General features: G+C 38.1%; 1 protein-coding gene across 4 annotated transcripts in view; it reads right to left on the reverse strand.

Annotated features, from left to right (window-relative positions):
- Positions 1 to 24904, reverse strand: part of EPRS1 (glutamyl-prolyl-tRNA synthetase 1) — a 59882-nt gene that overhangs the window by 10163 nt on the left and 24815 nt on the right. Inside the window, exons 11-31 of one of the 4 annotated variants that reach the window (XM_032801246.2) lie at positions 23950 to 24034; positions 23458 to 23517; positions 23128 to 23148; positions 20933 to 21043; positions 18968 to 19104; positions 17011 to 17218; positions 15543 to 15655; positions 14387 to 14504; positions 13921 to 14292; positions 12660 to 12869; positions 11206 to 11460; positions 10154 to 10387; positions 8898 to 9163; positions 7860 to 7911; positions 6569 to 6778; positions 6050 to 6122; positions 5066 to 5145; positions 4513 to 4614; positions 1795 to 1950; positions 1467 to 1664; positions 793 to 966 (exon numbers count right to left, since the gene is read on the reverse strand). In XM_032801246.2, coding sequence (XP_032657137.1) covers positions 793 to 966; positions 1467 to 1664; positions 1795 to 1950; positions 4513 to 4614; positions 5066 to 5145; positions 6050 to 6122; positions 6569 to 6778; positions 7860 to 7911; positions 8898 to 9163; positions 10154 to 10387; positions 11206 to 11460; positions 12660 to 12869; positions 13921 to 14292; positions 14387 to 14504; positions 15543 to 15655; positions 17011 to 17218; positions 18968 to 19104; positions 20933 to 21043; positions 23128 to 23148; positions 23458 to 23517; positions 23950 to 24034 — 3235 coding nt within the window. The remainder of the gene's footprint in view (positions 1 to 792; positions 967 to 1466; positions 1665 to 1794; positions 1951 to 4512; positions 4615 to 5065; positions 5146 to 6049; positions 6123 to 6568; positions 6779 to 7859; positions 7912 to 8897; positions 9164 to 10153; positions 10388 to 11205; positions 11461 to 12659; positions 12870 to 13920; positions 14293 to 14386; positions 14505 to 15542; positions 15656 to 17010; positions 17219 to 18967; positions 19105 to 20932; positions 21044 to 23127; positions 23149 to 23457; positions 23518 to 23949; positions 24035 to 24904) is intronic. The other 3 variants (XM_032801254.2, XM_032801262.2, XM_032801271.2) reach the window with 3 other exon arrangements.

Raw genomic sequence — 24904 nt, forward strand, 5'->3', positions numbered from 1 at the left:
TAATGTACATTTTATTTAATCCCGTTCTTGATACTTGGTCTGCTTTATTCTCTTCACTTTTCAGATATCTTGTTTATATGCAGTTTCTCTGTTTTCCTGAGGACTGAAGCTACTTTTAACCATAGTATTTGAGTGATGAAGTAGTTGCCTTTCTGATAAATAAAAAGTGTTCTTTATTTAGTGGTACCATGCAAGACGATCTTGTATTTTCCATTTTGCTCAACTAGGATATCATTAGCTAGTGTTACTCTTGGCAGAATTTTACAAACGTGCAATGCAGAGTTTTACAGAAATTAATGTTTTTTGCACAGAATTTCCTTTCCTCCCACAGAAATGGGCTGCAGTGCTGCTGGCTGCAACTAGAGACCGCTGGACCCAGCAGAGCCCAGGTCACACACAGAAGAGAGCGCCAGAGGGAGAAGGAGAGAGTTAGTGTTTAACAGCTCCAGTTCCCCTCACACCCTTAAGGAAGGTGGTGGCAGTGCAAAACAAACTCCGTGCAAGCCTGAGAGCCAGCATCAGGCGGTTTCTCCCTCTGGATCTTGGGGCTCTGAGGGGTAAGGGAGCAGGTGTCTGGGCTGGCGGGGCCCATGGATGGGCTCAGGGAGGGGATGGGTGTCTGGGATAGAGGACGCCCTGGGACTGGTTTTGGTGGGGGAGGGGTGGTGGTGATTCATGCTGTATCAACAATTGACCATTTTTCAATGGACTTTAGACAGAAAATATTTGCCTGCAGAGAATACAAAAAAGTCCACATGAACATACATTAAGATCTACTGAAAAGAAATTTACCTTAAGCTCCCAGTGATTGAACTTCCAACCAGGTGAATAGTTGTCTCTTAAATCAGCACGTACGCGGACATTGACACGGAGCAGCCTTTTAAGATATTCATTACATTTCTTCATCAGTGCCTCTTTGTCCTCTTCAGAAAGAGAATTTGTGATGCCACAAGGAATAATTACAACCTGTGACATGACGCAAGTAAAAAGAAAAAAAGATATATACAGTAATGGAAAAAGTTGTTCCCAATTATTGTAATGTACCATACCAAAAATACCAAAAGAATCAACCTTAAAGTGTTGAGTTGAGGATGTGGTATGTTTAAGGAAACAGTGTTGTGGTGCTAAATCTGGTTAACGTCTTTCGAAACCCCTATTTAAGAAACTTTCACCAAGTATTACAAATAATCTAATTTTGGGTAGACAGACAAGCGATATCTTCTAAATTTTCTATCACAAGTAATATAACTCGAGAACCAACCTGACAACTCTTACTGATTGCATACAGAATGCTCTACAAGTATTATTTTCAGTACCCCTACATTAAAAAAAGTTCTTTTCATCAGGCATCCAACAGACAATATTGATTAATCCCATTGCAAGACAGGAAAGGAAAAGAGGTGAGGCTGTTTGACTGAGGTAAAGTTACACCATCTGAACCAATTAGACAAGTCATTTTTACACACCTGAATACAAGCTACCCGAGGTGGTAGCACCAAGCCCATATTATCTCCATGGATCAATGTCATCACACCAATGGTCCGAGTTGAAAGGCCCCAAGAGTTTTGATAGGCAAACTGTTTTTCTCCTGGTATCTTGGGATCTTCAAATACGATCTCAAACATTTTTGAAAAATTCTGCCCCAGATGGTGCGATGTTGCTCCCTGAAAGACACATATAGAAGTCTCTGCTCAATAGAAATTTACACTGACTGCTAAGTGTAAGGTCAGCAACAACCCTTTTTGCTGTCCTTTCTTTCAAAAATAGTGGAAAAAAAAATGTATTAATATATACCTGGATAGCTCTTCCACTGGCAGATACATATGCTTCCACAGTGGTTGTATAGTCTCCACCTGCAAATTTCTCTTTCTCAGTTTTTCTTCCTTTCACAATAGGTATTGCCAGGAGTTCTTCATACACCCGAGCATAGAGATCAAGAATCTGCAATACCTATGATTAAAACCTTTAAGTTACTTCAGTGATTTGGATTTACTGAGTTACTCTTCAAACATTTTCTAAATTCAAAATATTGCTGAATGGTGTGACTGGCCTACAACTGTATAAAAACCTGAACATCCTACTTGTCTTTTCTCTTCAAATAAAACTAAAGAGCAATGTTACTTTTCACTCATTTTGAGGTTTTATAGATGTTTTCTGTAAAACAAATATTTAAGCCTAGAAACCATTAAACAAAGAGTCATTATTACACCGGTGTCAGTCAGACTCCATATGTAATTAAGTGCAAAACAAATCAAAACAGGGATTCAAAGCTTGTTATATTTGAAGATATGGCATATCATCCCTGTTTGTGCATGTAATGTACATTGAAAACTGAAAAGTCAATTAACTAGTTTGTCAGTTATAATTCATTATAAGTTGATACTTTACAAAAGTGAGAATCCTGTGTCACCTCTTCTTTAAATATACCTCTACCCCAATATAACCGACCTGATAGAACAAGAATTCGGCTATAACACAGTAAAGCAGCGCTCCGGAGGGAGGGGAGGAGGAGGGAAGCGGGCAGCGCTGCGTGCTCCAGCAGATCAAAGCAAGTTCAATATAACTCGGTTTCACCTATAACGCGGTAAGATTTTTTGGCTCCCAAGGACAGCTATATCGGGGTAGAGGTGTACTAACTTCACAGACACTTCAAATTTTCCGGGTAGTTAAACCGCACTGAAATGTCATGCATATGATATACTTGAGGAAATAAAGTTGTATAGGCCAGGAAGGATTGATTTAAAATCAACAATTTTAATCATTACTTAAATCCGCAAGCAGGAAATCTTGATTAAAATTATAAATTTTAAATTTTAGATTTGTACTTTTTAGTTATTTTTCTAAATAAAGATTGATAACCATTAAAATGTGTTGATTTTAAACTATACAAAGCCTTTACATTAAATTTGGTACTACTTTTTGCTAACCAGGAGTATATACTGTATCAATAATATTTAAGCAATTACATAGCCTAACTTTTTACTAGATTAAAATTTTAAATAGTCATGTGTGTCAAGACCAATTTGAATGGAAATTCAAATTTCATTAAAAATGTGCTGAAACAGCATTTCAAGTTTTTTTTATTAAATAAAACTACCTTAAATAAGCTGAATACATAAGAAAAACGTCTATCCATTGATAATATATATCTTCCTTTGTTTAATAAATCAGTTATCTTAGTTAGTGATCTGAACTTATTATTTCTTGTCACTCAGTCCTTCAAGATTCTATAAACAAGTAGATTGAAGCCTCTTCCACATAGTTTTCATGCATAGAAAGGAAGAGGAAAACGAACTTTTCTGCTTTTTCAAAACTCAACCAATTTCTTAACTTTGAATGAAAAAAAGTCATTGAACTGAACAGTTGCAAGAGAGGCTACTGCTTTCAAAAGCTGGGTTAGCGCTTCAACACACTGGTTCTGGTGCTTAGCCAGCAAATTTTTACTAGCTTAATATTATGTTTTGCACTGAATTTAAATTATTTCAACAGATAACACCACAGCAGAACCTCAGAGCTGCAAAACACCTGGGAATGGAGGTTGCTCATAACTCTGAAATGTTTGCAATTCTGAACAAAACGTTGCAACTCTTTCAAAAGTTCACGACAGAACATTGACTTCATATAGCTTTGAAACTTTACTATGCAGAAGAAAAATGTAAACTGCTAAAATATAATTTAACAAAATATTGTACTGTATTTGCTTTTTTTGGCGCAAGGGACGGGGGGATGGGCGGCTTGGTGTTGCCTAATTATGTATCCGGTTCCAAATGAGGTGTCTGGTTGACTGGTCAGGTCGCAACTCTGGTGCTCGTAACTCCAAGACTCTACTCAGAGTTTAGGCTTCACATAGGCTGTCATTTTCAAATTTAACAAAACTAATTTAAATTAAAAAACCCCAACTTGAAAAGTCCAATTTTTTTTTTTTTTAAGTTAAAAAAAATACTGGGACTTCAGGCCAGCAATCATGGGAACCGCAGGCAGCTAACAAACCATGCTGGGCATAACAGGTCTGTTTCCATCATTCTGAAGGAAATAGTGGGACTTGCTGTGAGTCTGTCCAGGCAGAGTCTAGGAAAGGGCAGGAGACTTCACGATGTCAAAGGGTAAGGGCTTCATCCTGAAGCCTGCAAAAGAAGATCTGTAGAGGATCTGACCAAAGGACTGTTTGGGAGCTTTATAGGAGGGGCAAATTTGCGATATAAGGGATGAGAAATCCACTCTGTTCCCAATGATGTCACAGTGGGGGAGAAACAAATAGACAGGATACTAATTTCCTCTTGTAGCAAAGTGCACTCCTGGAACCAACAGACACTTTGGGGGAGGGGGAGTGGGCAGTAAAATTGGTGGCAAACTAACTCAAGTACATTAGGAAGCAGTGACCATTGGTCAGCTAAAGATTATCTCACCCACCTTGTCTCTCTTTCATAAGTATAAATCCTGTACTGTTACAGAGTCAGGTCACTTTCTGAAAGCAAAGATCAGTAATAGTTAAAAACATTCAGTGCTTTGTACCTCTTCTGCTGCATCTTCATACGTAGCAAATGCTGTGTGTCCTTCCTGCCAAAGGAACTCACGAGTGCGCAGGAAAGGCTGAGGATGTTTGAACTCCCAACGCTGCCAAGAAAAGGAACTTTTTCAAAAAAAAAATTCAAATTCAGTAGCATAACCGTGAACTACTTAGATTAAGTTTTTTAAAAAGCTATTTCTTTGGCATTGATCAAAACTCAATTTTTCACTTGTATGCCACTCTGCAAATCCCAAATTTTGAGATTAAAAAAGAAGAAGTTTGGATTTTTTTAAATAAAGGAGTTAAACATACTTTCACAATGTGATCCTTTTAAACTAGTATTTTATTTAATTATTAATAAAGCATATACCTAGGCCTACATGCCAAAACACATTACAAAATGAAAATCTTAATCGCTTATATTTTGATTAATATTGATATGATGCCATCTCTTATGGAACGATTGTCCTAATAAATTTAGAAAAGATTTTAAGTATACCAAATTTCCTGTGATGTGCTTCACTTTTAAAAAACAAATGGTTGACTAAATGCACCTACCACTACGTTGCACCACTGATTAACCTTTATAGGAAGATCTCTATGTGACTGCACCCACTTTGCAAAGGCAGGATACATTACTGCAAAAGAAGAGAACAAAAAAAAAATTTTTTTAATTATCTGAGGAACTATAACATACATACTTTGTGCTCCCTTGTGAGGATTTCACTCTTCACATCTTCTGTCCCACACAAGCGAAATTCTGCAATGGACACATAACCTTAAAGAAAGGAATACTTTTGCTTCGCTCCAACTCCTCAGGTAAATATGTGGCTTGCTGCTGGTCTGAAGCAAAAATGGTTTCACACTTACCCAGAAATCAAAACACATCTACTTTAGTGACTTTTTACGAAGGTGAAGGGGAAACCTAGCTACTTTTTACATGCAGTTAGTTTTCATATTATTAAATCACTGCCCTTCACTAAGACTAGAATATTTAGATGCATCTAGATTCATACATACAATCAGTTAAATAAGAAATTTTCATGATAGCACACAATCATATTACAGTATACTAAATTGTATCATATTTAACTGAGTTGCTCCACTTTTGTATCTTAGTTATATTTAATGACTTTACAATCTGAATATTAATGAAAAAAGAGGTCCATAAGGTAAAATACAAAATGAACAACGAAAATGACTTTTTTTCTTAAAAGCAAAATTGAATAAAAACCTTTCATCCCCAAAACTTCAAAATATTAAAGAAAATTCCAGTCAAAGGGCTTTTGAAAGTATTAAATAAGAAAACTTTAAATAATTTGCGATTTGTGTGTAAATGAAACTTATAGCTAGTTTATTGGAAAAATTTAGAAATGTTTCAAGTTGTGATGAAAATTGAATTTTTTTCCTGCAAGATTTTTCCAATGTTCAACATAGTGTCCTACCTATTAGACCACCAACTGGTCTCAAAACCACAAAAGGATTCTGCTGTAGCACTTACTCATTCAGAAACTGCTGATTACTTGCAAGTTAGCGTCTTACCTGTTTCACTTGTAGGACGTACAGCAATTGGTTCAGCCAGCTCTGTTTTACCAGATCTCGTAACCCAAGCAACCTAAACATTTAAAATATTAAGTTTTCTTCAACTTGATTTATTTTTATTTAAAATAAAAATAGATCTTAAAGTTCTAGGTTCCCTATCACCTTCATTAACTAACAATATAATCAAATCTAAGCAGTATTGAAATAATTGTTCCAACAAGAACTGACAGACACCTGCATAGATTCCTTTCCCTCTTCGTAATGGAAAGTAGACTTCCAAGCCCCTTCCAAAAACAATATCAAAGAAGGGTTTACAAACTTTTAACTGTTTTATATTTGACATTGCCTACTGGACTAGGAGCAGCAGCAAAAGTTGTTTGCACAGCTTCTAGTTGTAAGAATATAAAAATATCTGCCTACATCATTTATCTGAGCACGGTCCTTAGTTTTTAATAAGAAACAGTTTAGCTAAAGTTAGCTGTAGTGCATGAGTGGAGTAAACAGAATTCTGATGTGTACCTCAGGGGCAAAGTCAGCAATATGAGTCTTCTCTTTCTCCAGAGCAGCCTGAGACACAAACATGGGAAAGTAGCAGTTTTCTACACCAAGTTTCTTGATCTCACCATCGAAAAAATCCTTGATGGTTTCCCAAATGAAAAAAGTCCATGGACGAAGAATGTAGCAGCCACTCACATCGTAGTATTCAATCATCTCTGATTTTGTGATCACCTGTCAAGAAGATATTTTTAAGATATTAAAAAGTTATATTTGCATGCACAAAAAAGCACTACAATAATTTAAACCTAATGACACTCGCTCACAATAAGTTGATCAATCAGCAGTTTAAAATGGCTGCAATTTAAAACCAAAAAACCCAAAGAGAGCTTGTAAACAAAGATTTAACAATTATATTTAATAATTTCCTCCCAAGAAATGGAGGGGTTGGTGCAGAAAAGGTAGAGGCTCAGATACTACAGGGAAAAGTGCATATTTTCTGGCATCACTTACAGATCACCTCTATGACCAATTATGGAGTGGTAATAATTGGTTCTGCAAGGATTTTGATACAGTTCCTTAATCCAAAGAGATAAAGAGTGTCAATGCAGGACCTTGAACGTGAGTAATAGGGTGGGAAATGTAAGGGGTCCTTAGATCTTAATGAGGGAATGCAGGTGGTCAATCGCTCCCTCACCCTAAGAAAAAACAAGCATAGGCCATTTTAATGATCAATGTTCTTCACTCACTACAAAAGGCCATCAAACATATTATTCATTAATTGTGGCAGATGTCAGGGTTGGTGAAACCTGCCAGTTTGACAGTGGTGGAGACAGTCTATCTATCCAGAAATCCGGTACTGTAAGCTTCCCTCCATGCCCCATCAACGTCCCTCAAACGCTGCCCTACCAGGACTACCTGAAGCACTGTATTAAGGTCAAACTCATTTCGTACTGATCTCCCATAAAAAATGGTAGAAACTTTTGGTTACAAACCATCCTGAGCTAAACTCAGACTGCTAACTAACATCCATCAAATACTTACCAAGATCCTTAGTGTTTCACTGCCAGAACATATTTAATGAATAAGGGTTTGGTTTTTTTAAGTACGCGACCATTATATAACTTATAGCTTCACAAGGTTACACAAAACTTGGAAACAGATGTCCAGAAATTAAAGAAAAATGCAGAAAGCAACTTAAGGAACAGGAGTTATATTACCAAAAAAAAAATAAAGGAGTGGCCAAAAAAAATCCATAGTTTTGTGAAATAGGTGAAGTGAAACAACTCCTTAATTCAAAGTGATGCACACTTACCTGAGAAAACCAATCAGAAAGATTTTCTTCTTTTTTAGCTTCTAGACCGAGCCTATGGAATTTTAAAAGAACAAAACCCTGTAGTTTAGGTCACTGTCAAGTGGTGAAGGTAGCAATAAAGCTGCATGCTTTAATGTTTTTTTGGGGGAAAAGTCCCTTTTAATGTAATTAAAAATCTTTGGTTAAATGTTAAAGCATATTTACTTCAGTGATCTGCAAACACCCTTTTTAGCCTATCCTTCCAAAACCTACCCCTCCCAAATTTAACTTGTTTCAGATCACGATGCTCCCTCTCTAACAAGACAAGAGGAGCATTCATACAAATCTCAGCTGTTCCTGTTTAGATCCCCCCTGCACCACAGTTACATGCCTCAATGCATCAAGCTGTGAAATTAAAACGTCCAAATAAAAGCCTGATTGGAGCATAAGGCTGATCCAGACACTTAAGTTTGTTTCTTTTAAACCCTAAGTTTCATAGCTTCACTAATGCTATTGTTTGGCTAGAGTTTTGTGAAGCTGTTAAGGTAACTAACTTGCTTGCTCTCAGAAGGCTTTTTGCCTCAGAAAAAATATTAGTTTTATTTCAAACGAAAGATTAATCCTACCACCTCAACCAAAATAAACCATATTAGCAATAATAGCAAGATCTTGCACGAAGCTGAGCTCCATCAACTCCTAGCAAAGTCAATGACAGTAGATCACGTATTAGGTGCTCAGATCAGGTTTAAGACTGCAGAATCCAGTTTTCTTGCATAGTTTCTGATTCTCCACCATCTCTGCCAATAATATGTAATATTTGTAAGGAATATGGTGCTTATTTTATAGTATGTAATTTACAGTATAAGGGTTTTATTCCCTCCTTATATTAACTATAAATTAGAAATGAACATGATGGAAAAAATTTATTAATGGAATGTGGCATTGTGTATTCCCACACTACCAACTGATAACTAAAAATGTAAAAATATTGCTCTTGATTTAGCTCTGCTCAGCCCTCCCAAATTAGATTTCCTGCAAATAGATCGCTAATTTCTTTACCTGGTCTGTTTCTTAGGCCCTTGACCTTCTCCTGGACCATCTGAGGAGAGGCCATTACCACCCTGGTCTTTCTGATAGTCTTTCTTCTGAGTATCACTCTGTTTCTGTTGCTTATTCTGCTTTTCAGACTTGTTCTCCTTCTCTTTTTTTCTCTTGTCTTTATCCTCAACCCCAATGGCAGAGACAGGTTTATAGTCTAGTCCTGCAAGAGACTTGTACTGGGCCTTCAGTTGAAGCAGTTCCTGCACTGCTGTATCTATTTTATCCTTTGGTTTGAAGTCATTCCCATGGAAGAACAAACAAAGAGAAATCAATATGAATCACAGGTGTAAATGGACCTACAGATGTTCGTTCTCGTGTGCGCGCTCTCTCTCTATATATATACACACGCTACATCTTCTATTCCTGGGGAAATTCTGCGACAAAAAATTAAATTCTGCATAAAGTATGCAGAATTTGTAAAATACCATATTTGTCAAAATAACGCAACATAATCACACCAGTTTCAATTATTTTGGTAATTTATTTAAACTACAATACAATGGATGGAGAATGGTAGTGAGGAGCAGTGGAAAAAATCCCCCAACCCCCTTTGTCTAAGTAATGTAGCTAGGTTTGACCCTTTATTTCTAGTTATTAGTCAACAAATATATGCAGCCATATGCTCAGTATTACATCATACGCAACTGAAGAGCAAGTGAGGGCTAGGGAATCAAACTCACAATTTATATTGGCTACTGACCATCTCCAGAAAGGTCAGTAGCAAATAGCTCATGGAGCACATTTTGATAGGAGAATTTTTCAGCCCAAAATTTAGACCAGTTCTAATCACTAAAGAACTCTTTAAATATTTATAAGGTCATACTGTCATTTACAATAAGGCTCCTTTATACCACTCTGGCAATATAAAGGAGCCCTAAAACTTTTACACCTCTTTTACTTATACGGTTTTACTTTTACACTCTTGGGGGGAAAATTCACTCAGAACAATGGGAACACTCCACTAAGCAGGCAGACTGCTACATTCTGCTCTGCCCGAGGGGACATTCTGCTCTGCCCCACACTTACCTCCATGCCAGGCATGCTGAATTGCGAGCAAGAGGGACAAAGTCATTTGCTCACACTCCCAGCCCTAGCCCTAGCCCCAGCCCCTAGTGGTGACTGACATCTCCCCACGCACACATCACTAGCCCTGCTCTAACATCAACAGATGTCTAAGGTTATTTTTAAGGAAGTTGTGTTTTTAAAAAGTTTACCTTTTCTGCTTTTCCTGCTTTTAGTTTACGGACTTCTTCTCCTTGACAAGCCACCTTGTTAAACAGAGCTTTAGCTTCTGGTGCGTCTGGGCCACTGATTTCTGTGTTTGTTGTTTGGGGTGAAGCAGATATCTGAGTTGCTGACACGTGTCCTGGCTTGTAGTCCTGCCCAGTCTTTTCTTTATACTCTGCTTTCAGAGAAAGGAGGAGTTTCACTGCTTCATCTACTTTATCCTACGGGGAAGACAAAAAAAATTCAATGGTCACTGGAGAGGATTCAAAAGTAGGCTAAGAAAAAATCTTTTTTCTCTACTAAGAAAAGGCAACAAATAAAACTGGGCAGGCAGCGGAATCCAATCTGTATCTGGCCATAAGCAAAAGGTGTGTGGTGGTTACAGAATGAAAAGAACAGCCATCACACAATGTTGAGTGCTACCAGGATTGAAGCAGAATGGAGCTCTCTGATCATCTTGTTAACAGCAATCTATTAACAAGGGTTATAGCAGAACACTGAAGAAAGTGAAAAAGCCTTTCCTCCTTCAGGAGGAAATAAGATCAAGGAGGGTATTCAGAGAGACCAGCAGATTCTGAGAGCAGATGAATTTTGCTCTCTTGCTTCTTCTTGGTGCTATAACTCAAGGAAACAGATTTTCCTTTTAAATTCATTCTGTGGCTAGGGAAAGCCTCATTACTTTGGTAGTTTGAACTAAAGGTACTTCTGTTCTCCCCACACCATACCACGTTACACTGTTTTAAAATTAACTGCACGACCAGGATGGAATTTGAGCACTGATTCCTCCGTCCACGTGCCAGTCCGACTTTTCACATATAGTGGGACTGTGATGGTAAGAGAAGAATTTTAGAACTGCAAACCTCTTCTGAGATACAGGAATACTTCACTGGATTGAACACAAGATTGGTGCTTTAAATGTCAGAGGCAGAACAACAATTTAGGAGAATTAGTTCAGGGTTACTTGGTGGAAGATTTCCACCCAGTGGTAAAATGTGGAAGAGTTAAAATTGAAGAAACTCTATATTTACCACTATTATACCTTTGAAGCTTTCTCTGCTTTGAGTTTGCGAACCACCTCCCCTTGTTCAGCTACATTATCATAAAGAGTTTTGCTGTCTATTGAGCTAGAGGGTGTCAAATTATTGCAGGATACAGGAGAAGGAAGAGTAGCAGCAGAAGAGTATGTAAGAGGAGGATCTGTAAGTGGATTTCCAGGTTCGTATTCTTGACCTGTTTTTTGTTTATATTCTGCCTTTAATGTTAAAAGCACTCTCACAGCAGCATCTATCTGATCCTGAAGCAAGAAAAGAACACAAGATGTAGGTAAAGGTAGAAACAAAATAATGGAAAAGATAACACAATCTTTACTAGAGTAGCACTACAACATTGGTTCTCAAACTTTTGTAGGGGGAGAGATAGCTCAGTGGTTTGAGCATTGGCCTGCTAAATCCAGGCTTATGAGTTCAAACCTTGAGGGGGCCACTTAAGGATCTGGAGCAAAAATCAAATACTTGGTCCTGCTAGTGAAGGCAAGGGGCTGGACTTGATGACCTTTCAAGGTCCCTTCCAGTTCTAGGAGATAATAATAATTGGAGATACTTTTTTTTTTTTTTTACTGGTGACCCCTTTCACACAGAAAGCCTCTGAGTGTGACACTCCTCCCACCCCTTATCAATTCAACACTTAATATATTTAACAGCGTTATAAATGCTGGAGGCAAAACAGGGTTTGGGGTGAAGGCTGACTGCTCGTGACCCCCCATAATAATCTCCTGACCCCTGGAGGGGTTCCAATCCCCAGTCTGAGAACCCCTGCACTACGCTAACTGCTGTAACACACTACCTTAGGGCCAAATTCTGTTTGCCTGACTCTCACAAGCAGATCCCAGGAACGAACAAATCTCTAATAAGGGAAGTAGGATTTGGCTCTTTGTAATTTTACTTTTGTTTGTCAGACCTACTGCAACAAGTCACACACTAAGGATCCAATCATACAGCAGTCACACATTCATGGCTCCCCAGTGAAGTCAACTTGGCCCCATGTGGGCACAACAGTCCAGCCACGTTCAGTACATTGCAGGATTGGGGGCCAAGTAGGTTAGACTATTAACTGAAAAATATTAAATGGGGGCTGTCAATAAATCAACAACAAAATTTCGGTTATTCACCCCACTCTCGATTAGTTTAAGCACTACAGCTTGCTTTTCATCATTTATGTCTATGTCATGTAGTTCATTTAGCTTGCACAATAAAAATGATCTAGTTAGTTTCCCTTTCTGGTTCTCATGGACTAGCACAAGACTGTTGTGAAGCCAAATAAAACAATGTTGGAGAATTAAAGAACCTAATTGAAATTAAAAAAAAAATAAAATAATGAAAATACAGAACCTAATGGGAACAGAAACAAGTTCAACAAAACCTACAGTTAGGGCTTAAACTAAGCTCAATGTCTCTCTTTCCATTAAGAAGCCTTTAGTATTCAGTGTCATGATACCTTTGAAGTGTTCTCTGATTTAAGTCTGCGAACCACTTCACCTTGTTCAGCTACGTTACTGTATAGAAATTTGCTGTCTATTGGAAAAGTAGGAACAGGAGAAGGAATGAGCACAGCAGGTGGGTTTTCAGGTTGGTATTCCCGGCCTGTCTGTTGTTTATAGTCTGCTTTTAGCATTAGAAGCACTTTCACAGCAGCACCTATCTGATCCTGAAGCAGGAAGAGAAAGGGGGGGAAAGAAAGTTGTAGAAAGAATAAGATAAGTTGGACTGAACAACAGATCCTTTTTTTATAAGAAGTAATACCAAGTATACAAAACCTCGAGTATTGTATTTTCATAGGCTATTTATAACTATTAGTTCACCACAATTTGAGTAGATCTGGTAAAGAAAAAACCATTTACTTTTGAAAGTAAAGCCTCAGACATTTATATGTATTGTTGCAGAAATTCGGAACCCCAGTCATGGACCAGAGCTCCACTATGCTAGGCAAACGAATGCCTATTAGAAATATTTTGCTTTGTACATTTGCAACAGTCCTCTAGAATACAGTACTACTAGAGCTACAATATGTAGATATGTGCCTTCATTTAGATTCTTTAATGCCACAAAGAAAGCCTAATTGCCAAAATATTTAATCACTAAGCAGGAAATGTCAAAAAAGTTTTCCTTCTTTTTGTGATCGGCTTTCCTGTTGTTCAAAATAGTTCCATATACTCACCAAAAACTGCAGTCAAAAGAGAAAAATCAGCAAGTGCTTATCAATTTTTACATTTATATATTTATGAACAATTTTAAGCAGGGAAACTCCTTCTTGAACTGGTAGATTCCAAATGGTTGACCTAATTCAATCACTTTTGAAAAATGTTGTGTAGAATGAGGGAAACAGACTATGACTGAAAACTTTTGCCAGGGACCAGTTTGACATTCCGTATTTGGTTTGGGTGGGAAGACTGGTTTCTGAGAAGAACAAAAATCTGGAAAATGTAACAGTTCTGCTCACATCTAAGGGACCTAATTAACATTCCTCATAAATATTATTGGGACAGAATTAATCACATCAGTGCTACTTGGAGAACAACACTTGAGAACAAAGGTCCTAGAGGAACCCAACCCAAGTGAACTTAATGAAAGCAAGGGAGGAAAAAACATATGTTCACTTACATCCTGGGAAAGAACGTTAAACTATACAAATATTCATGAAATACTAGTCTCTTAACTAGTTTCTTTAAAAACAACCAAACAACCAAAAAAACCCCTACCTTAGGTGCTCTCTCAGCTTTCAGTTTTCTGACCACCTCCCCTTGCTCAGCTACTTTATCATAAAGAGCTTTGCTGTCCAGATTGCTGGAGATCTGAGGTGTCGAAAAAACATTTGGCACTGCTACAGGAGGATTTCCAGGCTTATACTCCTGACCTGTCTTCTCCTTGTATTCCACCTTCAAGGCCAATAGCTGTTTCACAGCTGCATCAATATCTTCCTTTGCAGCCTTTTTACCTTTCAAATCACGAACTACATCACCCTGAGCAGACACTCTGTTGTAAAAGACCAGGGGGTCCTCAGATGGAGCAGAGGCTGGAATACAGACATCAGCAACAAGTGGAGCAGACTTTACCTTTGAAGCTGAACTAGCCTTTGAAAACAGAAGCAAGTTCTCAGTGTTTCCTTTTTAAAAAAATATAATAGTAATGTTATTTACGAAAGCCTTTCCTAAAAACCTTATTTACCTCTTTCTTTGCAGTTTCTGCTTTTGTCTTCTCTTTTGAGCCAGATGTTGGCATTTCCTTTGTGTGTCCATCAGGGATATAAATCAAAACACATGGGGCTTCTTTACAGCTATATGGGCTACAGAAAGAGATTAAAAGAACTAATGTTTTATACATGAATTACTATAGGGCCACTGCACCAATAGAAAAGCAGCATGCCTACCAAACACTTGTGTGGGGGGAAAAGAGAAAAGATATTCAAAACCACTTCTTACCCTACACACTCATTACATACACTATTGTAAAAGCAATGGCATTTCTGATTGCAACTACTTAATGTTGTCAGTTCACATTCTGTATTGATCAGTGTACTGTGTAATGGATGCTTCTTTCTCACACAATTTCTCCATCTCACAGCAACCTCTCTTCTGGGATCTAATTCTCATCTCATTTAGTTGAAATAGCAGCTGAATGCAGCTTTCCCATCTCTTCTGCATAAAAATCCAAATTTGGCCATCTGGATCTTTTTTTTTTTACAGCACATTCTAAAGACTTTTAGGCTTTGCAGCCAGCATATTCTGTAGAGGGGAAACAAATCAAGTGTTTGATAGTGGATGGGATCGTAAGGGAATCTTATATACACTGATAATGAAAAACTATTCAGTGTTTCACTCTATTAGATATATACCTAATATAAACATGCTTTTCTCTAATCAGGCAATCACCTATTTTATTCCATCTCTGGGATTCTTGATTTACATATTCATAATGAATACAAGGAAAATTGACTCCCTCATTATTTCAGTTTCCTTGTGCTCACAGTAAATGTCACCTGGATGACAGTGCACGTATACATGAAGGCTTAACAAACACAGGCCTAAAATGACATTAAGATTTTTATTTTAAACTATATTTAACATTTGTATATAGTGCCATAGTTGTGCAACTCGTTTAATTGCAAACGTTATACCTAGCACAATGCAAGATATAGAAATTGGTGTGTATATTAGAATGTTTTTAATTTTTGCTGGTCAAGAAAAAAATAAATTTCTTCCTTGAGACTTCAGTGTTTGTGCATGAATGTATTAAAAACAAAAATGCATTAAAAAACAGATGTTACAGATCTATAATGGCAATTCTCAGACTATATATGGAATTTATTTACAAAGCTGCTTACCTAACTGGTTCATACGGTTGATCACAAATAAAAAATCCTCTTCTCTGAAGTTGTATAATGTCTCCTTTTTTCAGCTCCATAAGGCAAGGATCACCTATCATCAGATCTTCTTGCTGTAACAGTTAAAAGCAAATTAAGACCATTTCTTATGAGCATTGTTTAAAATAATGCTAAAAATTATTGTAGCAGCATTGAAGGATTCCAGAAATGTTCCAAATTCACAACTGCTGAAGTGTCAATTAATCCCAATGCGAATGGATAAGATGCTCTCAAGGAGATGTGCTAGCCTGAGAATATGCTAGGGTGAAAGAGAGCTTCCAAACCATCAGTGCCAGAGGGTTAAGGAGTCATACATATGGTGGGAAGTCAGTGTAAGTTATACTGAGAAAAGTTAATACAGTATTTAGTTCTTATGACTTAAAAACAAACAAACTATCTTCTTGAGGTAGAAAAACAAATAGGAACAATTACTGGAATATATTTAAAGATTCTCCCCCTCTCCCGAAGCATGAAAACAAAAAAAAATTCAGTTAACTATGCAATAAGAATGTGAACAAAATACTATCTCAAAACATTCCTTCACACATTACTTTTCTGCTACTGTCATCAACAGACCCAACTCAGAGTGTCTATACATTCCTTCCCTTACTGAAGAGCCTCAGTTTAGATCCCATAGTATCATCTGAGGACATGTAGTTGGAAGAAAAAGTGACAACTGGAAGAAACTCCACAGAACAGTGCCACATAGTTTAAAGTGTCTTGCACAGAGATAGCGAGATACAAAACCCAGTGACTGTAACAACTATAAACCCTTTCTGTGACAAAAAGAAAATGTTACAAGTTTTATCAAAAGAGCCAATGAAGCAAAGTCTTCCTAAAAACTATACTATTTCAACTGTAATGTTTTATTCTATTTGCTAGACAAGTAGTTTTCAACCTGTGGTCTATGGGCCCCTGGGGGTCCACAGACTATGTCTAAGATTTCCAAAGGGTATGTTCCTCCAGCCAAATTTTTTTTGAGGTCAGCAAATGACAAAAAAAAAAGTTGAAAACCACTGTACTAGACAATGAAACTCTGCTAAACACACTGATCTGCTATGATGTTGCAGCTTCCGTTAACTTCCAATTTGTTGTGCAACATAAAAAGCTTATTTATTTCAAAACAGTGCTACATGTAAAGACTCTTCACTAATATCAAAATGCCAACTAAGAGCCAGATCCTCTGATAACATAAATCTTCATTGAAGATCTGACCCCACAAACATTTTTGTAGACCTGAAGAGTATATCTACATTTATAATATAGATTGATGGAAGCTAGCTTAAGTTAGAACTACTCAAACTGCTTTGAAATGCAACTTGAACACTTGAGAAAAGGGACCTTTAAAAAAAAACCAAAACCAGTGCTGATGGTTTAAGGAGAAAAAGTAAGCAAAAGCTGTGTAAATGAAGAGGGGAATACGAGTTACCTTACTATTTCGGTTGACATATTGCTTGAAATCTTCATCTTTACCTAGGACAGGTTTGGTGATCAGATGGTCATAGTTAACACAGACAGCTGGAATGAGAGGTGCATGTGGGGTCTCTGCAAGCCAAGTGATCTTAGTTGTTTTTTTGTAGTCCTTGTTCTCCATGTTCAGCTTGGCATCAATGGACACAATTTTCCTGCTTGAGTTTCTACAGAAGAAACAGAAAAATGTGATGAAACAACATTTTTACACAACAATTGTTATATATTTGAATTTATCTTAAGATAATATCAAAAATACGGAAATTGTTGATCAAAAAGGTTCATGACAAAAATAGCCTTAGAATGTATTGTGCATGAACTAGAAGAGATATTTTCTAGGACAGAGTTCTGTAACTCACTAGCCATCAGAACTCTCCAGGGACAGATACAAAAAAGATCTAGTACAGATTCTTGTACAAGATATTTTTGTTTTTAAAAAAACCATACTAGTGATCAAGTATGTGACTAATTAATTTAAAGTCACTGTGCATTTCAATTTATTTTTAAAATGCCATTTAGTTTCAGAGGAAAAGGTAGAGAATTTCATTGTTAGCTATCAGTCGGCACTATTCACATGAGTCTGAAAGGCTCTCTTGATTAAAAAACTGAGAAGCACATTAATGACTTAGAAAAGAGCATTCTCTTATCACTACAGGCCATATTCAAAAGGCTAATCCAGGGGTAGGCAACCTATGGCACCTGTGTCAAAGGCAGCATGCAAACTGATTTTCAGTGGCACTCATACTGCCCCTGTCCTGGTCACCGGTCCAGGGGGCTCTGCATTTTAATTTAATTTTAAAAGAAGCTTCTTAAACATTTAAAAAACCTTATTTACTTTACATACAACACTAGTTTAGTTATATATTATAGACTTATAGAAAGAGACCTTCTAAAAACATTAAAATGTATTACTAGCACACAAAACCTTAAATTAGAGTGAATAAATGAAGACTCGGCACACCACTTCTGAAAGATTACCGACCCCTGGGCTAATCTGTTCCCCACACCCCAATTCACTTTTATTCCAAGTAAAATATTTTGGATCAGATTAGGATTTATGTCAAAAACGTAGCAAATTAATTATTGTGGTAACTTCTGAATCAGTACTTTGCTATGAAGAGATAGCAAAGGGGATAAGCAGATGAAGTCTTCCTCTAGACTAGGATAGATGTACTTTAGATTTACATCTGTGATTGGTATATTGTTGCCATCAAGTAAAACCTTGAGATGCTTTTTAATACCTCTCTATACTACAGATCAAGCGGTTATATGTAGAAGTATTCAAAGCTTTGGAAAAATCACCACATAGCAGGAACTTCTGAAGTATTTCCATTGTTTTAATTTATTAAAAATAAATAGCAAATGTTGTACAAGGCATAGAAAAAAACCTTACATGTTTCCATAAACCTTCTGTCTTTCTAAGTTTTCAGCACAATGATTTTGAAGTTAGTTACATCACATTTTAATTTCACTTTTTTTTCCCAACCTTATAATTTAATATAGCCAAACAGATTTAGTTTTTCAATCTGCAAGAGCATACGTTCACTTTTAGGATGAGAGCTCTTATACCAAGTATTAATCACAGAGCAGATATGCAGACTGTTATAAGGTGACATGCGCGTGTTTTTTTGTTTTGTTTTTTTTTAATTCATACTGTAAGAACTAAGAGACAGTAACATCTACAGAAGTGCTTCAGTGAATTGAAAAAGAATTTTTATGCAATATCTGGCCTCACTGGTGATTTCAGACCCAGAACTACAGTAAGATGTACCCTTTAATAAACAGGCAGCTTTGTGATTCATTTAAAAATGATTATCCGTGCTATCTTAATATTTCAAGATGCAAGAAGGCTATTCTTGTCAATGAAAAACCGAGGTGCAGAAACCTCTATCTTGGAACTACCTTACACTTGTTACCTGTGTATTTTAGTGATGATAATGTTGCCCCAATTTATGAATGTAACAGTCTCTCCCTCAGTCAAAGTCTCTGCATCTGCACCGTCAATCAGCACTTTGGAACTGTACCACACAGGCTTCAAGCCAACATCAGCATTCTGTGTATTAAGAAAAATTAAAAGTTGGTTATCATACAAGTTGACTGGCATAGCTAACAGAGCTGAGTCCTGACACACTGTTCTATATGAGTGTATACAGAAAAGAATTATAATACTTATCATATACTTAAAGAGAATCCTCATAACTAAAAGAGAGAAAGTTATCTCCACAGGGCAAAAGGAGGGATGGGTCTGAGCAGTGTTGCCACTTGTACACAAGTCATGATATTTCATGCTTTTCTTAAAACCCCAGTTCCCAGAGTCATGTGATTGCAGGAGAATCTTGGCTTTTGTTAATAAAATGTGTTTCTAATCTTTGGGGTTGCAAAGAAAAGCTTGAAAATGTAACCCTAATGCATCCTGGAAGCATCGAAGTCAAACAACATAACTCAAATGCAACATAGTCTTAAAAAAATAAATGAAAGGTCACTCGATTTGTAAGCCACTCTTTATATTTTGAGGCCTGTCATGATTTTTTAGAGTTTGGGTTTTGCAATACTGCCAACAAAAGTTTTATTTGTTCCTTTCTCAAGGCATGTAGTCTGCAAGGACGCAGATAAGCAGATGAAATGTGGTAGTGAACAATTTCTCTTCTCCTGAGATCTGGCTCCATCTGTGGTCACAAGTGAAATGGGTTTAGGAGTCTAGATCAGGGGTGGGCAAACTTTGTGGCCTGAGGGCCACACCTGGGTGGGGAAATTGCCTGCAGGGCCATGAATGTAGGGCTGGGGCAGGGGATTGGGGCGTGGGAAGGAGCTCAGGGTGGGGGATTGGGGTGCAGGGAGTGCGGGGTGTGCGAGGGGGCTCAGGGCAGGGACACAGAAGGAGGTGCGGCGTGTGGGAGGGGCTCAGAGCAGGGGGTTGAGGTGTGGGGTGCAGGAGGGGTTTGGGGTGTGGGCTCCGGCCCATTGCCACTTACCTGGTGCACATCCAGGGTGGCAGCTGTGCACAGTGGGGCTAAGACAGGCTTCCTGCCTGCCCTGGCCCCATGTCATGCTGCTCCCGGAAGCAGACAGCACCACGTCCCTGTGGCCCCTGGAGAAAGGGGAACAGAGGACTCTAGGCACTACCCTCCCCTACAGGTACCTCCCCTGAAGCTCCCATTGGCCGCAGTTCCCCGTTTCTGGCCAATGGGAGCTGTGGGAGGTGGTGCCTGGAAGCCAGGGCAGTGCACGGAGCCTCTGCCCCCGCCTCCCCCAGGGGCCACAGGGACATGGTGCTGGCCACTTCCAGCAGTGGTGTGGGGTCCACGGCGCCACAGGGGTGGCAATCTTGCAGGCCAGATCCAGCCCGCGGGCCGTAGTTTGCCCAGCCCGGTCTAGATCAGGGATCAGCAATGTTTGGCACACGACCTGGCAGGGTAAGCACCCTGGCGGGGTGGGTCAGACCAGTTTGTTTACCTGCCGTGTCTGCAGGTTCAGCCGATCACGGCTCCCCAGTGGCCATGGTTCGCCGTCCCAGGGGCTGTGGGAAGCGGCGCGGGCCGAGGGATGGTCTAGATCATCTCCTGGTGGACATGTCATTCGCAATTTTTAAATTAAGACTAAATTACATTTTCTTTCTAGAAGATATGATCTAAAAAGTTAATTCAGAGAAACATTATACAGGAGGTCAGAATAGATCACAATGGTCCCCTCTAGCCTTATAATGTATGAAAAGCACAGAGATGTCAAAAATCCCTAGCTTGAGCTCATACTTTTTGTACTAAATTGTAACACCAGACACTCCCTCCCAGGTCCCAGTTGATTGCTCTAACCTCTAGCTAGCATCAGTCTTCATGATCAGTACTACACAGTAGTTATTAAAAGACTACAATTTCATGCACAACCTTTGGATGTTTGGCCACTTCTTTCATCTCCTCTAGGGCTTCAGGAATGTTCACAGTGACCACTTCATCCTTCAGTAATGCAGTATACCGTGGTGCCACTGGGTCTATGACCTGCAGGAAGTAGAAAGAAGATAATCATGACTATTGGGCAGTGTCAGAGCAAAAGATCACATGAAACAAAGTAAAGTGAAAATATAGGACTATTAAGTGGTATTCTTTGTGTTACTGCACTTGTTTGCCTTTTAATGCTACATTTATTGTAAGTTACAATAGCAAGACAAACAAGAAAATATATAGTCAAAAATGAGCAATCCTTGAGCAATTTTTCTAGACCTTCCACAAAAAGGTCTATATTTAAAGAGCCAAAGTTGTTGATAGCAAACAGAAGCTGCAAATCTGATATTATCATACTACAAGTGAACAAGTAAAACAAGTAGAGCTATATTGGTGTAGTTATACCCTGTATATAAAACTGTACTAAATCTGCCTGCTGGACCATTTTCTTTCTAGATAAATCCATTTTAAAACAACAACATATTGGATGCCATATTTTTGCTACCACAGACCCTGATCCTATGTTCATTTCTCACAGACTCAGAGATAGTTTTACCTGTGTAAGGAGTACCAGTTGGGTCTATAATATTAAGAAACACCATTTTAATACAGCAGCATTAGATCACTATAATAAGGCAATACCATAGTATTAAACTCATGAGTTCCCCACCATAGTGTCTTCTTGCCAAACTAATTACCACCGCAGCCTCTCTGTATATTTTTTTTTATAAAGTCTGTTTTCACTCCCCAGCACCACCTTTCACAGGGCCTCTTGAATCTCTTACAAATTACTTTCATAAACCATTTGGAGGTGCTTAGAACAGAACAGCACACACGAAGGGCAGTGGAGGGCTAGCAGAAAACAGTGGTAGATTAACTGGCAGGTGAGATGAGTGCCAAACTGAATGAGTGCAAGGAAATGTTTTTATGTTTATCCTTTCCTGCAACAGGAATGCACAACTAAACAGCAATTTTATAAGTCAACAGTTTGTCAATCTATTTTATACTCAAATTGCTTGGCATTAGCAAGTATGAGTGTGCTTTGGATTCAGAAGTCATACATTTATCAGATAGTCAGTATACGTGGAAGCCAAGTCCTTAAGATGTTTCAGACAGATGTAACAGGAAATGGCTTATTAAGGTACCTCAGCATCTAGAGGACTTATATGCTCCTGTATGATTTAATAACTAATATATATAATTTTACATTAAGGTTATAATTTGTCTTCATTGTTATAACCATGTCCTTTGTTTTAATAATTCAGAACAATACTTCCCCAAGTGACTGTCTTTACAATGTAACAGCATAATAAGAGCTCTCTGCCTGCAGAGATCTTTTATATCAGACTGGGAAATGTATAGGAAGGATTTCTGCCCTCGTTTACATTATTGACTCCAATGCAACTGCACAGGTAGACGACGACTGAATTTGGCTGATAAATACGGTGCTACCCAAGGAGCAGGAGTTTCAAGACATTTAATTAAAAACAGTTTAAAATATATTATCAACTCCCCCATATTTTTTAAATCTGCTACTCAAAAAAAGTAATTAGTATTTATGCAGCAACAGAAAGAACCAATTGATAATCCTTTATATAACACCAAATGGACCAAATACAAAAGGTAGGAAGGGATACAAGACACATGCCAGACAAGCAACTACTACTTAAATGAACAGATCTGAAGTAAGGCCTCAGCAAAAACAAGCAGGAATCTCAGTGCAAGAGTTACAGGCATTCACACAAGTTATACAGCCAGCATTCTAATGATTCGCCTTATTATAGTGTCCAAGCATTCACTGCCAAGAAGCAACTAACCATATTAAGATGCAGTATTCCTTATTTGACACTCAGCTAAGGAACTTCACAAGGGCTATCTAATATATGAATATATTCATTCAGGCATAGGAAATACACAAAAGCCCTCAGTATTTTCACGTCAGAAAGGAAAACTGGATAACATGAATTGACTGGAATAGAGTTTCCATCTACTTTGACAAATAAGTCAAAACAGAACTGGGCAGCATTTTAAAAACAGGAATAATGCATTTTAAATGGATTTGTGCAGCTCTTATTACCTAAGCAAGTGTGATTGTGCTATGAAGCTGCATGTGCTAAGGTAAAAGAAGCATTAAGTAATACCTTCTTACAGATAGCTCGCAGCTTGAAAGCAGAAAAATGAAATGCAGAGTTTTCAGATCAGATTCACAAAAAGTATCATTACCTTTCTGCATAGTAAAGTAAAACAACTCAATATTGGTTTGGCAAGTCAATATGATTAGTGCTAGCTCATGTTAGAAAGAGGAGACATTCCATTTTCCTGAAAATGTGCTAGATGATGCAATATATTTTAAAAATTGCTATTCTTTATGATGAGTGATGAGCACTCCAGTGAACAGTGGATTCACTACATAACCCAGGGAAGAGGATATCAAGAAGAAATGGCACCAAACTAATACAAGCATGTTGTACCTTTTTGTTAAATGACCAAATTTTATCCCATTCCATGTTGACAACAGATCGGGAGGAGCCCTGGAAGGCAAGATTAACAAACAAATAACCTTGATTATTATTCTGAATGTCTGTAGAATCACAATACAAATCCTAAGCATGTTTACCAAATGGAACAATGTGTATTTTTCAGCTTAATCTTCATCTTAGAAAATAAACATTAAGGGCCCATTGCTGCCACAATCTCGATCCAAACTTCCCTTGATATCAATGGGAGTTCAACACACTACAGGCTCAAAATCTTGCAGACCCATACAATTTTACACAAGGGGCTGCTCAGGTGCATAAATGTAAGCAGGACTGGGACCTAAGCCATGACAAGAATGAGTCTTCAAAAGGAAAAAATCTTGGCAGAGTGGCATTAAATATGGTGAGCTTTCAGTTGAAGCATTTGTTTCCAAGTTTACAATCAGACTCCAAGAATAAGAGGAAGAAGAGAAAGACAACACTCACCTGTGCAGCAATAAACTGTTTTAGTCCTTCAACAGTCATACCTCTTCTCAGCACACCACGCACAGTGGGAAATCTTGGATCATCCCTGACAGAAAGAGGAAAAGTTGAGAGGTTCATCATTCAGTATCTACTATTATGCACTAAATTCTATTTATTAGCAGGCAATAAAGTACTGATTTTTTAATAACTGTGTAAATCACAGTTTCAAGAAAATAAACTTCTGTATTATTTTGCCTGTGTGAATTTAGTGCTGGGTGAAAGAGGCTTGGGTGAAAGAGGCTAGCTCTATCTATGGACAGTTCTAAAACAGACTTTCCCTTGCTGCGTGCTAGCATTCCTGAACACTAACTTGGCACGGGAAACCACCTCTTAGTGACAGCAGCTCTTTTCCACATCCATTCAATCCTTGGTATGTCTGTCAAGAATTGAAGAGGTACCAGTTACGTGTCTCCATCGCAAGTCAATACTATGTACTGGGGAGTAAGATGTGCTATCCTGCCCCCTTCTTCCCTTTTGCTCTAAAACCATTCTTTGCCACTCCTATGACAAAGTTTGGAATTTCCAGTTTTTTTCCTGCATCTTATTTAAGTTTCAAATGGGGGTGGGGGAGAAAGCTAGTAGTACTCTAAACTCCCATCATAAAATAAATTCTGCCCATGTGAGTTACCAAAATGAGACACTGCTCACAGTATATTGTGCAGATGTTCAAAATACTCTGAGCTCTCCACTGGGCTTCCTTGAGTGTGGCTCCCTCTTGAGGTGACTTAAATATGTCCATGGACTCTACTACGTTCTTTGGATTTGGCTCTTCCTTAATGGGAGGGGGGAGAAAGTGGTGGTCTCTCCTAAATGTCACCCACTTGTGGCATCAAAAGTAAACTTAACTCATAGTAAGTTGTGCAGATCTGTGAGTCTTACCACATCCCAAAACTCCACTTCCCCTTCTTTCACATGA

The sequence above is a fragment of the Chelonoidis abingdonii genome, chromosome 3 (genome assembly GCF_003597395.2).
Source record: "Chelonoidis abingdonii isolate Lonesome George chromosome 3, CheloAbing_2.0, whole genome shotgun sequence".
NCBI classification, from domain to species: domain Eukaryota; kingdom Metazoa; phylum Chordata; order Testudines; family Testudinidae; genus Chelonoidis; species Chelonoidis abingdonii.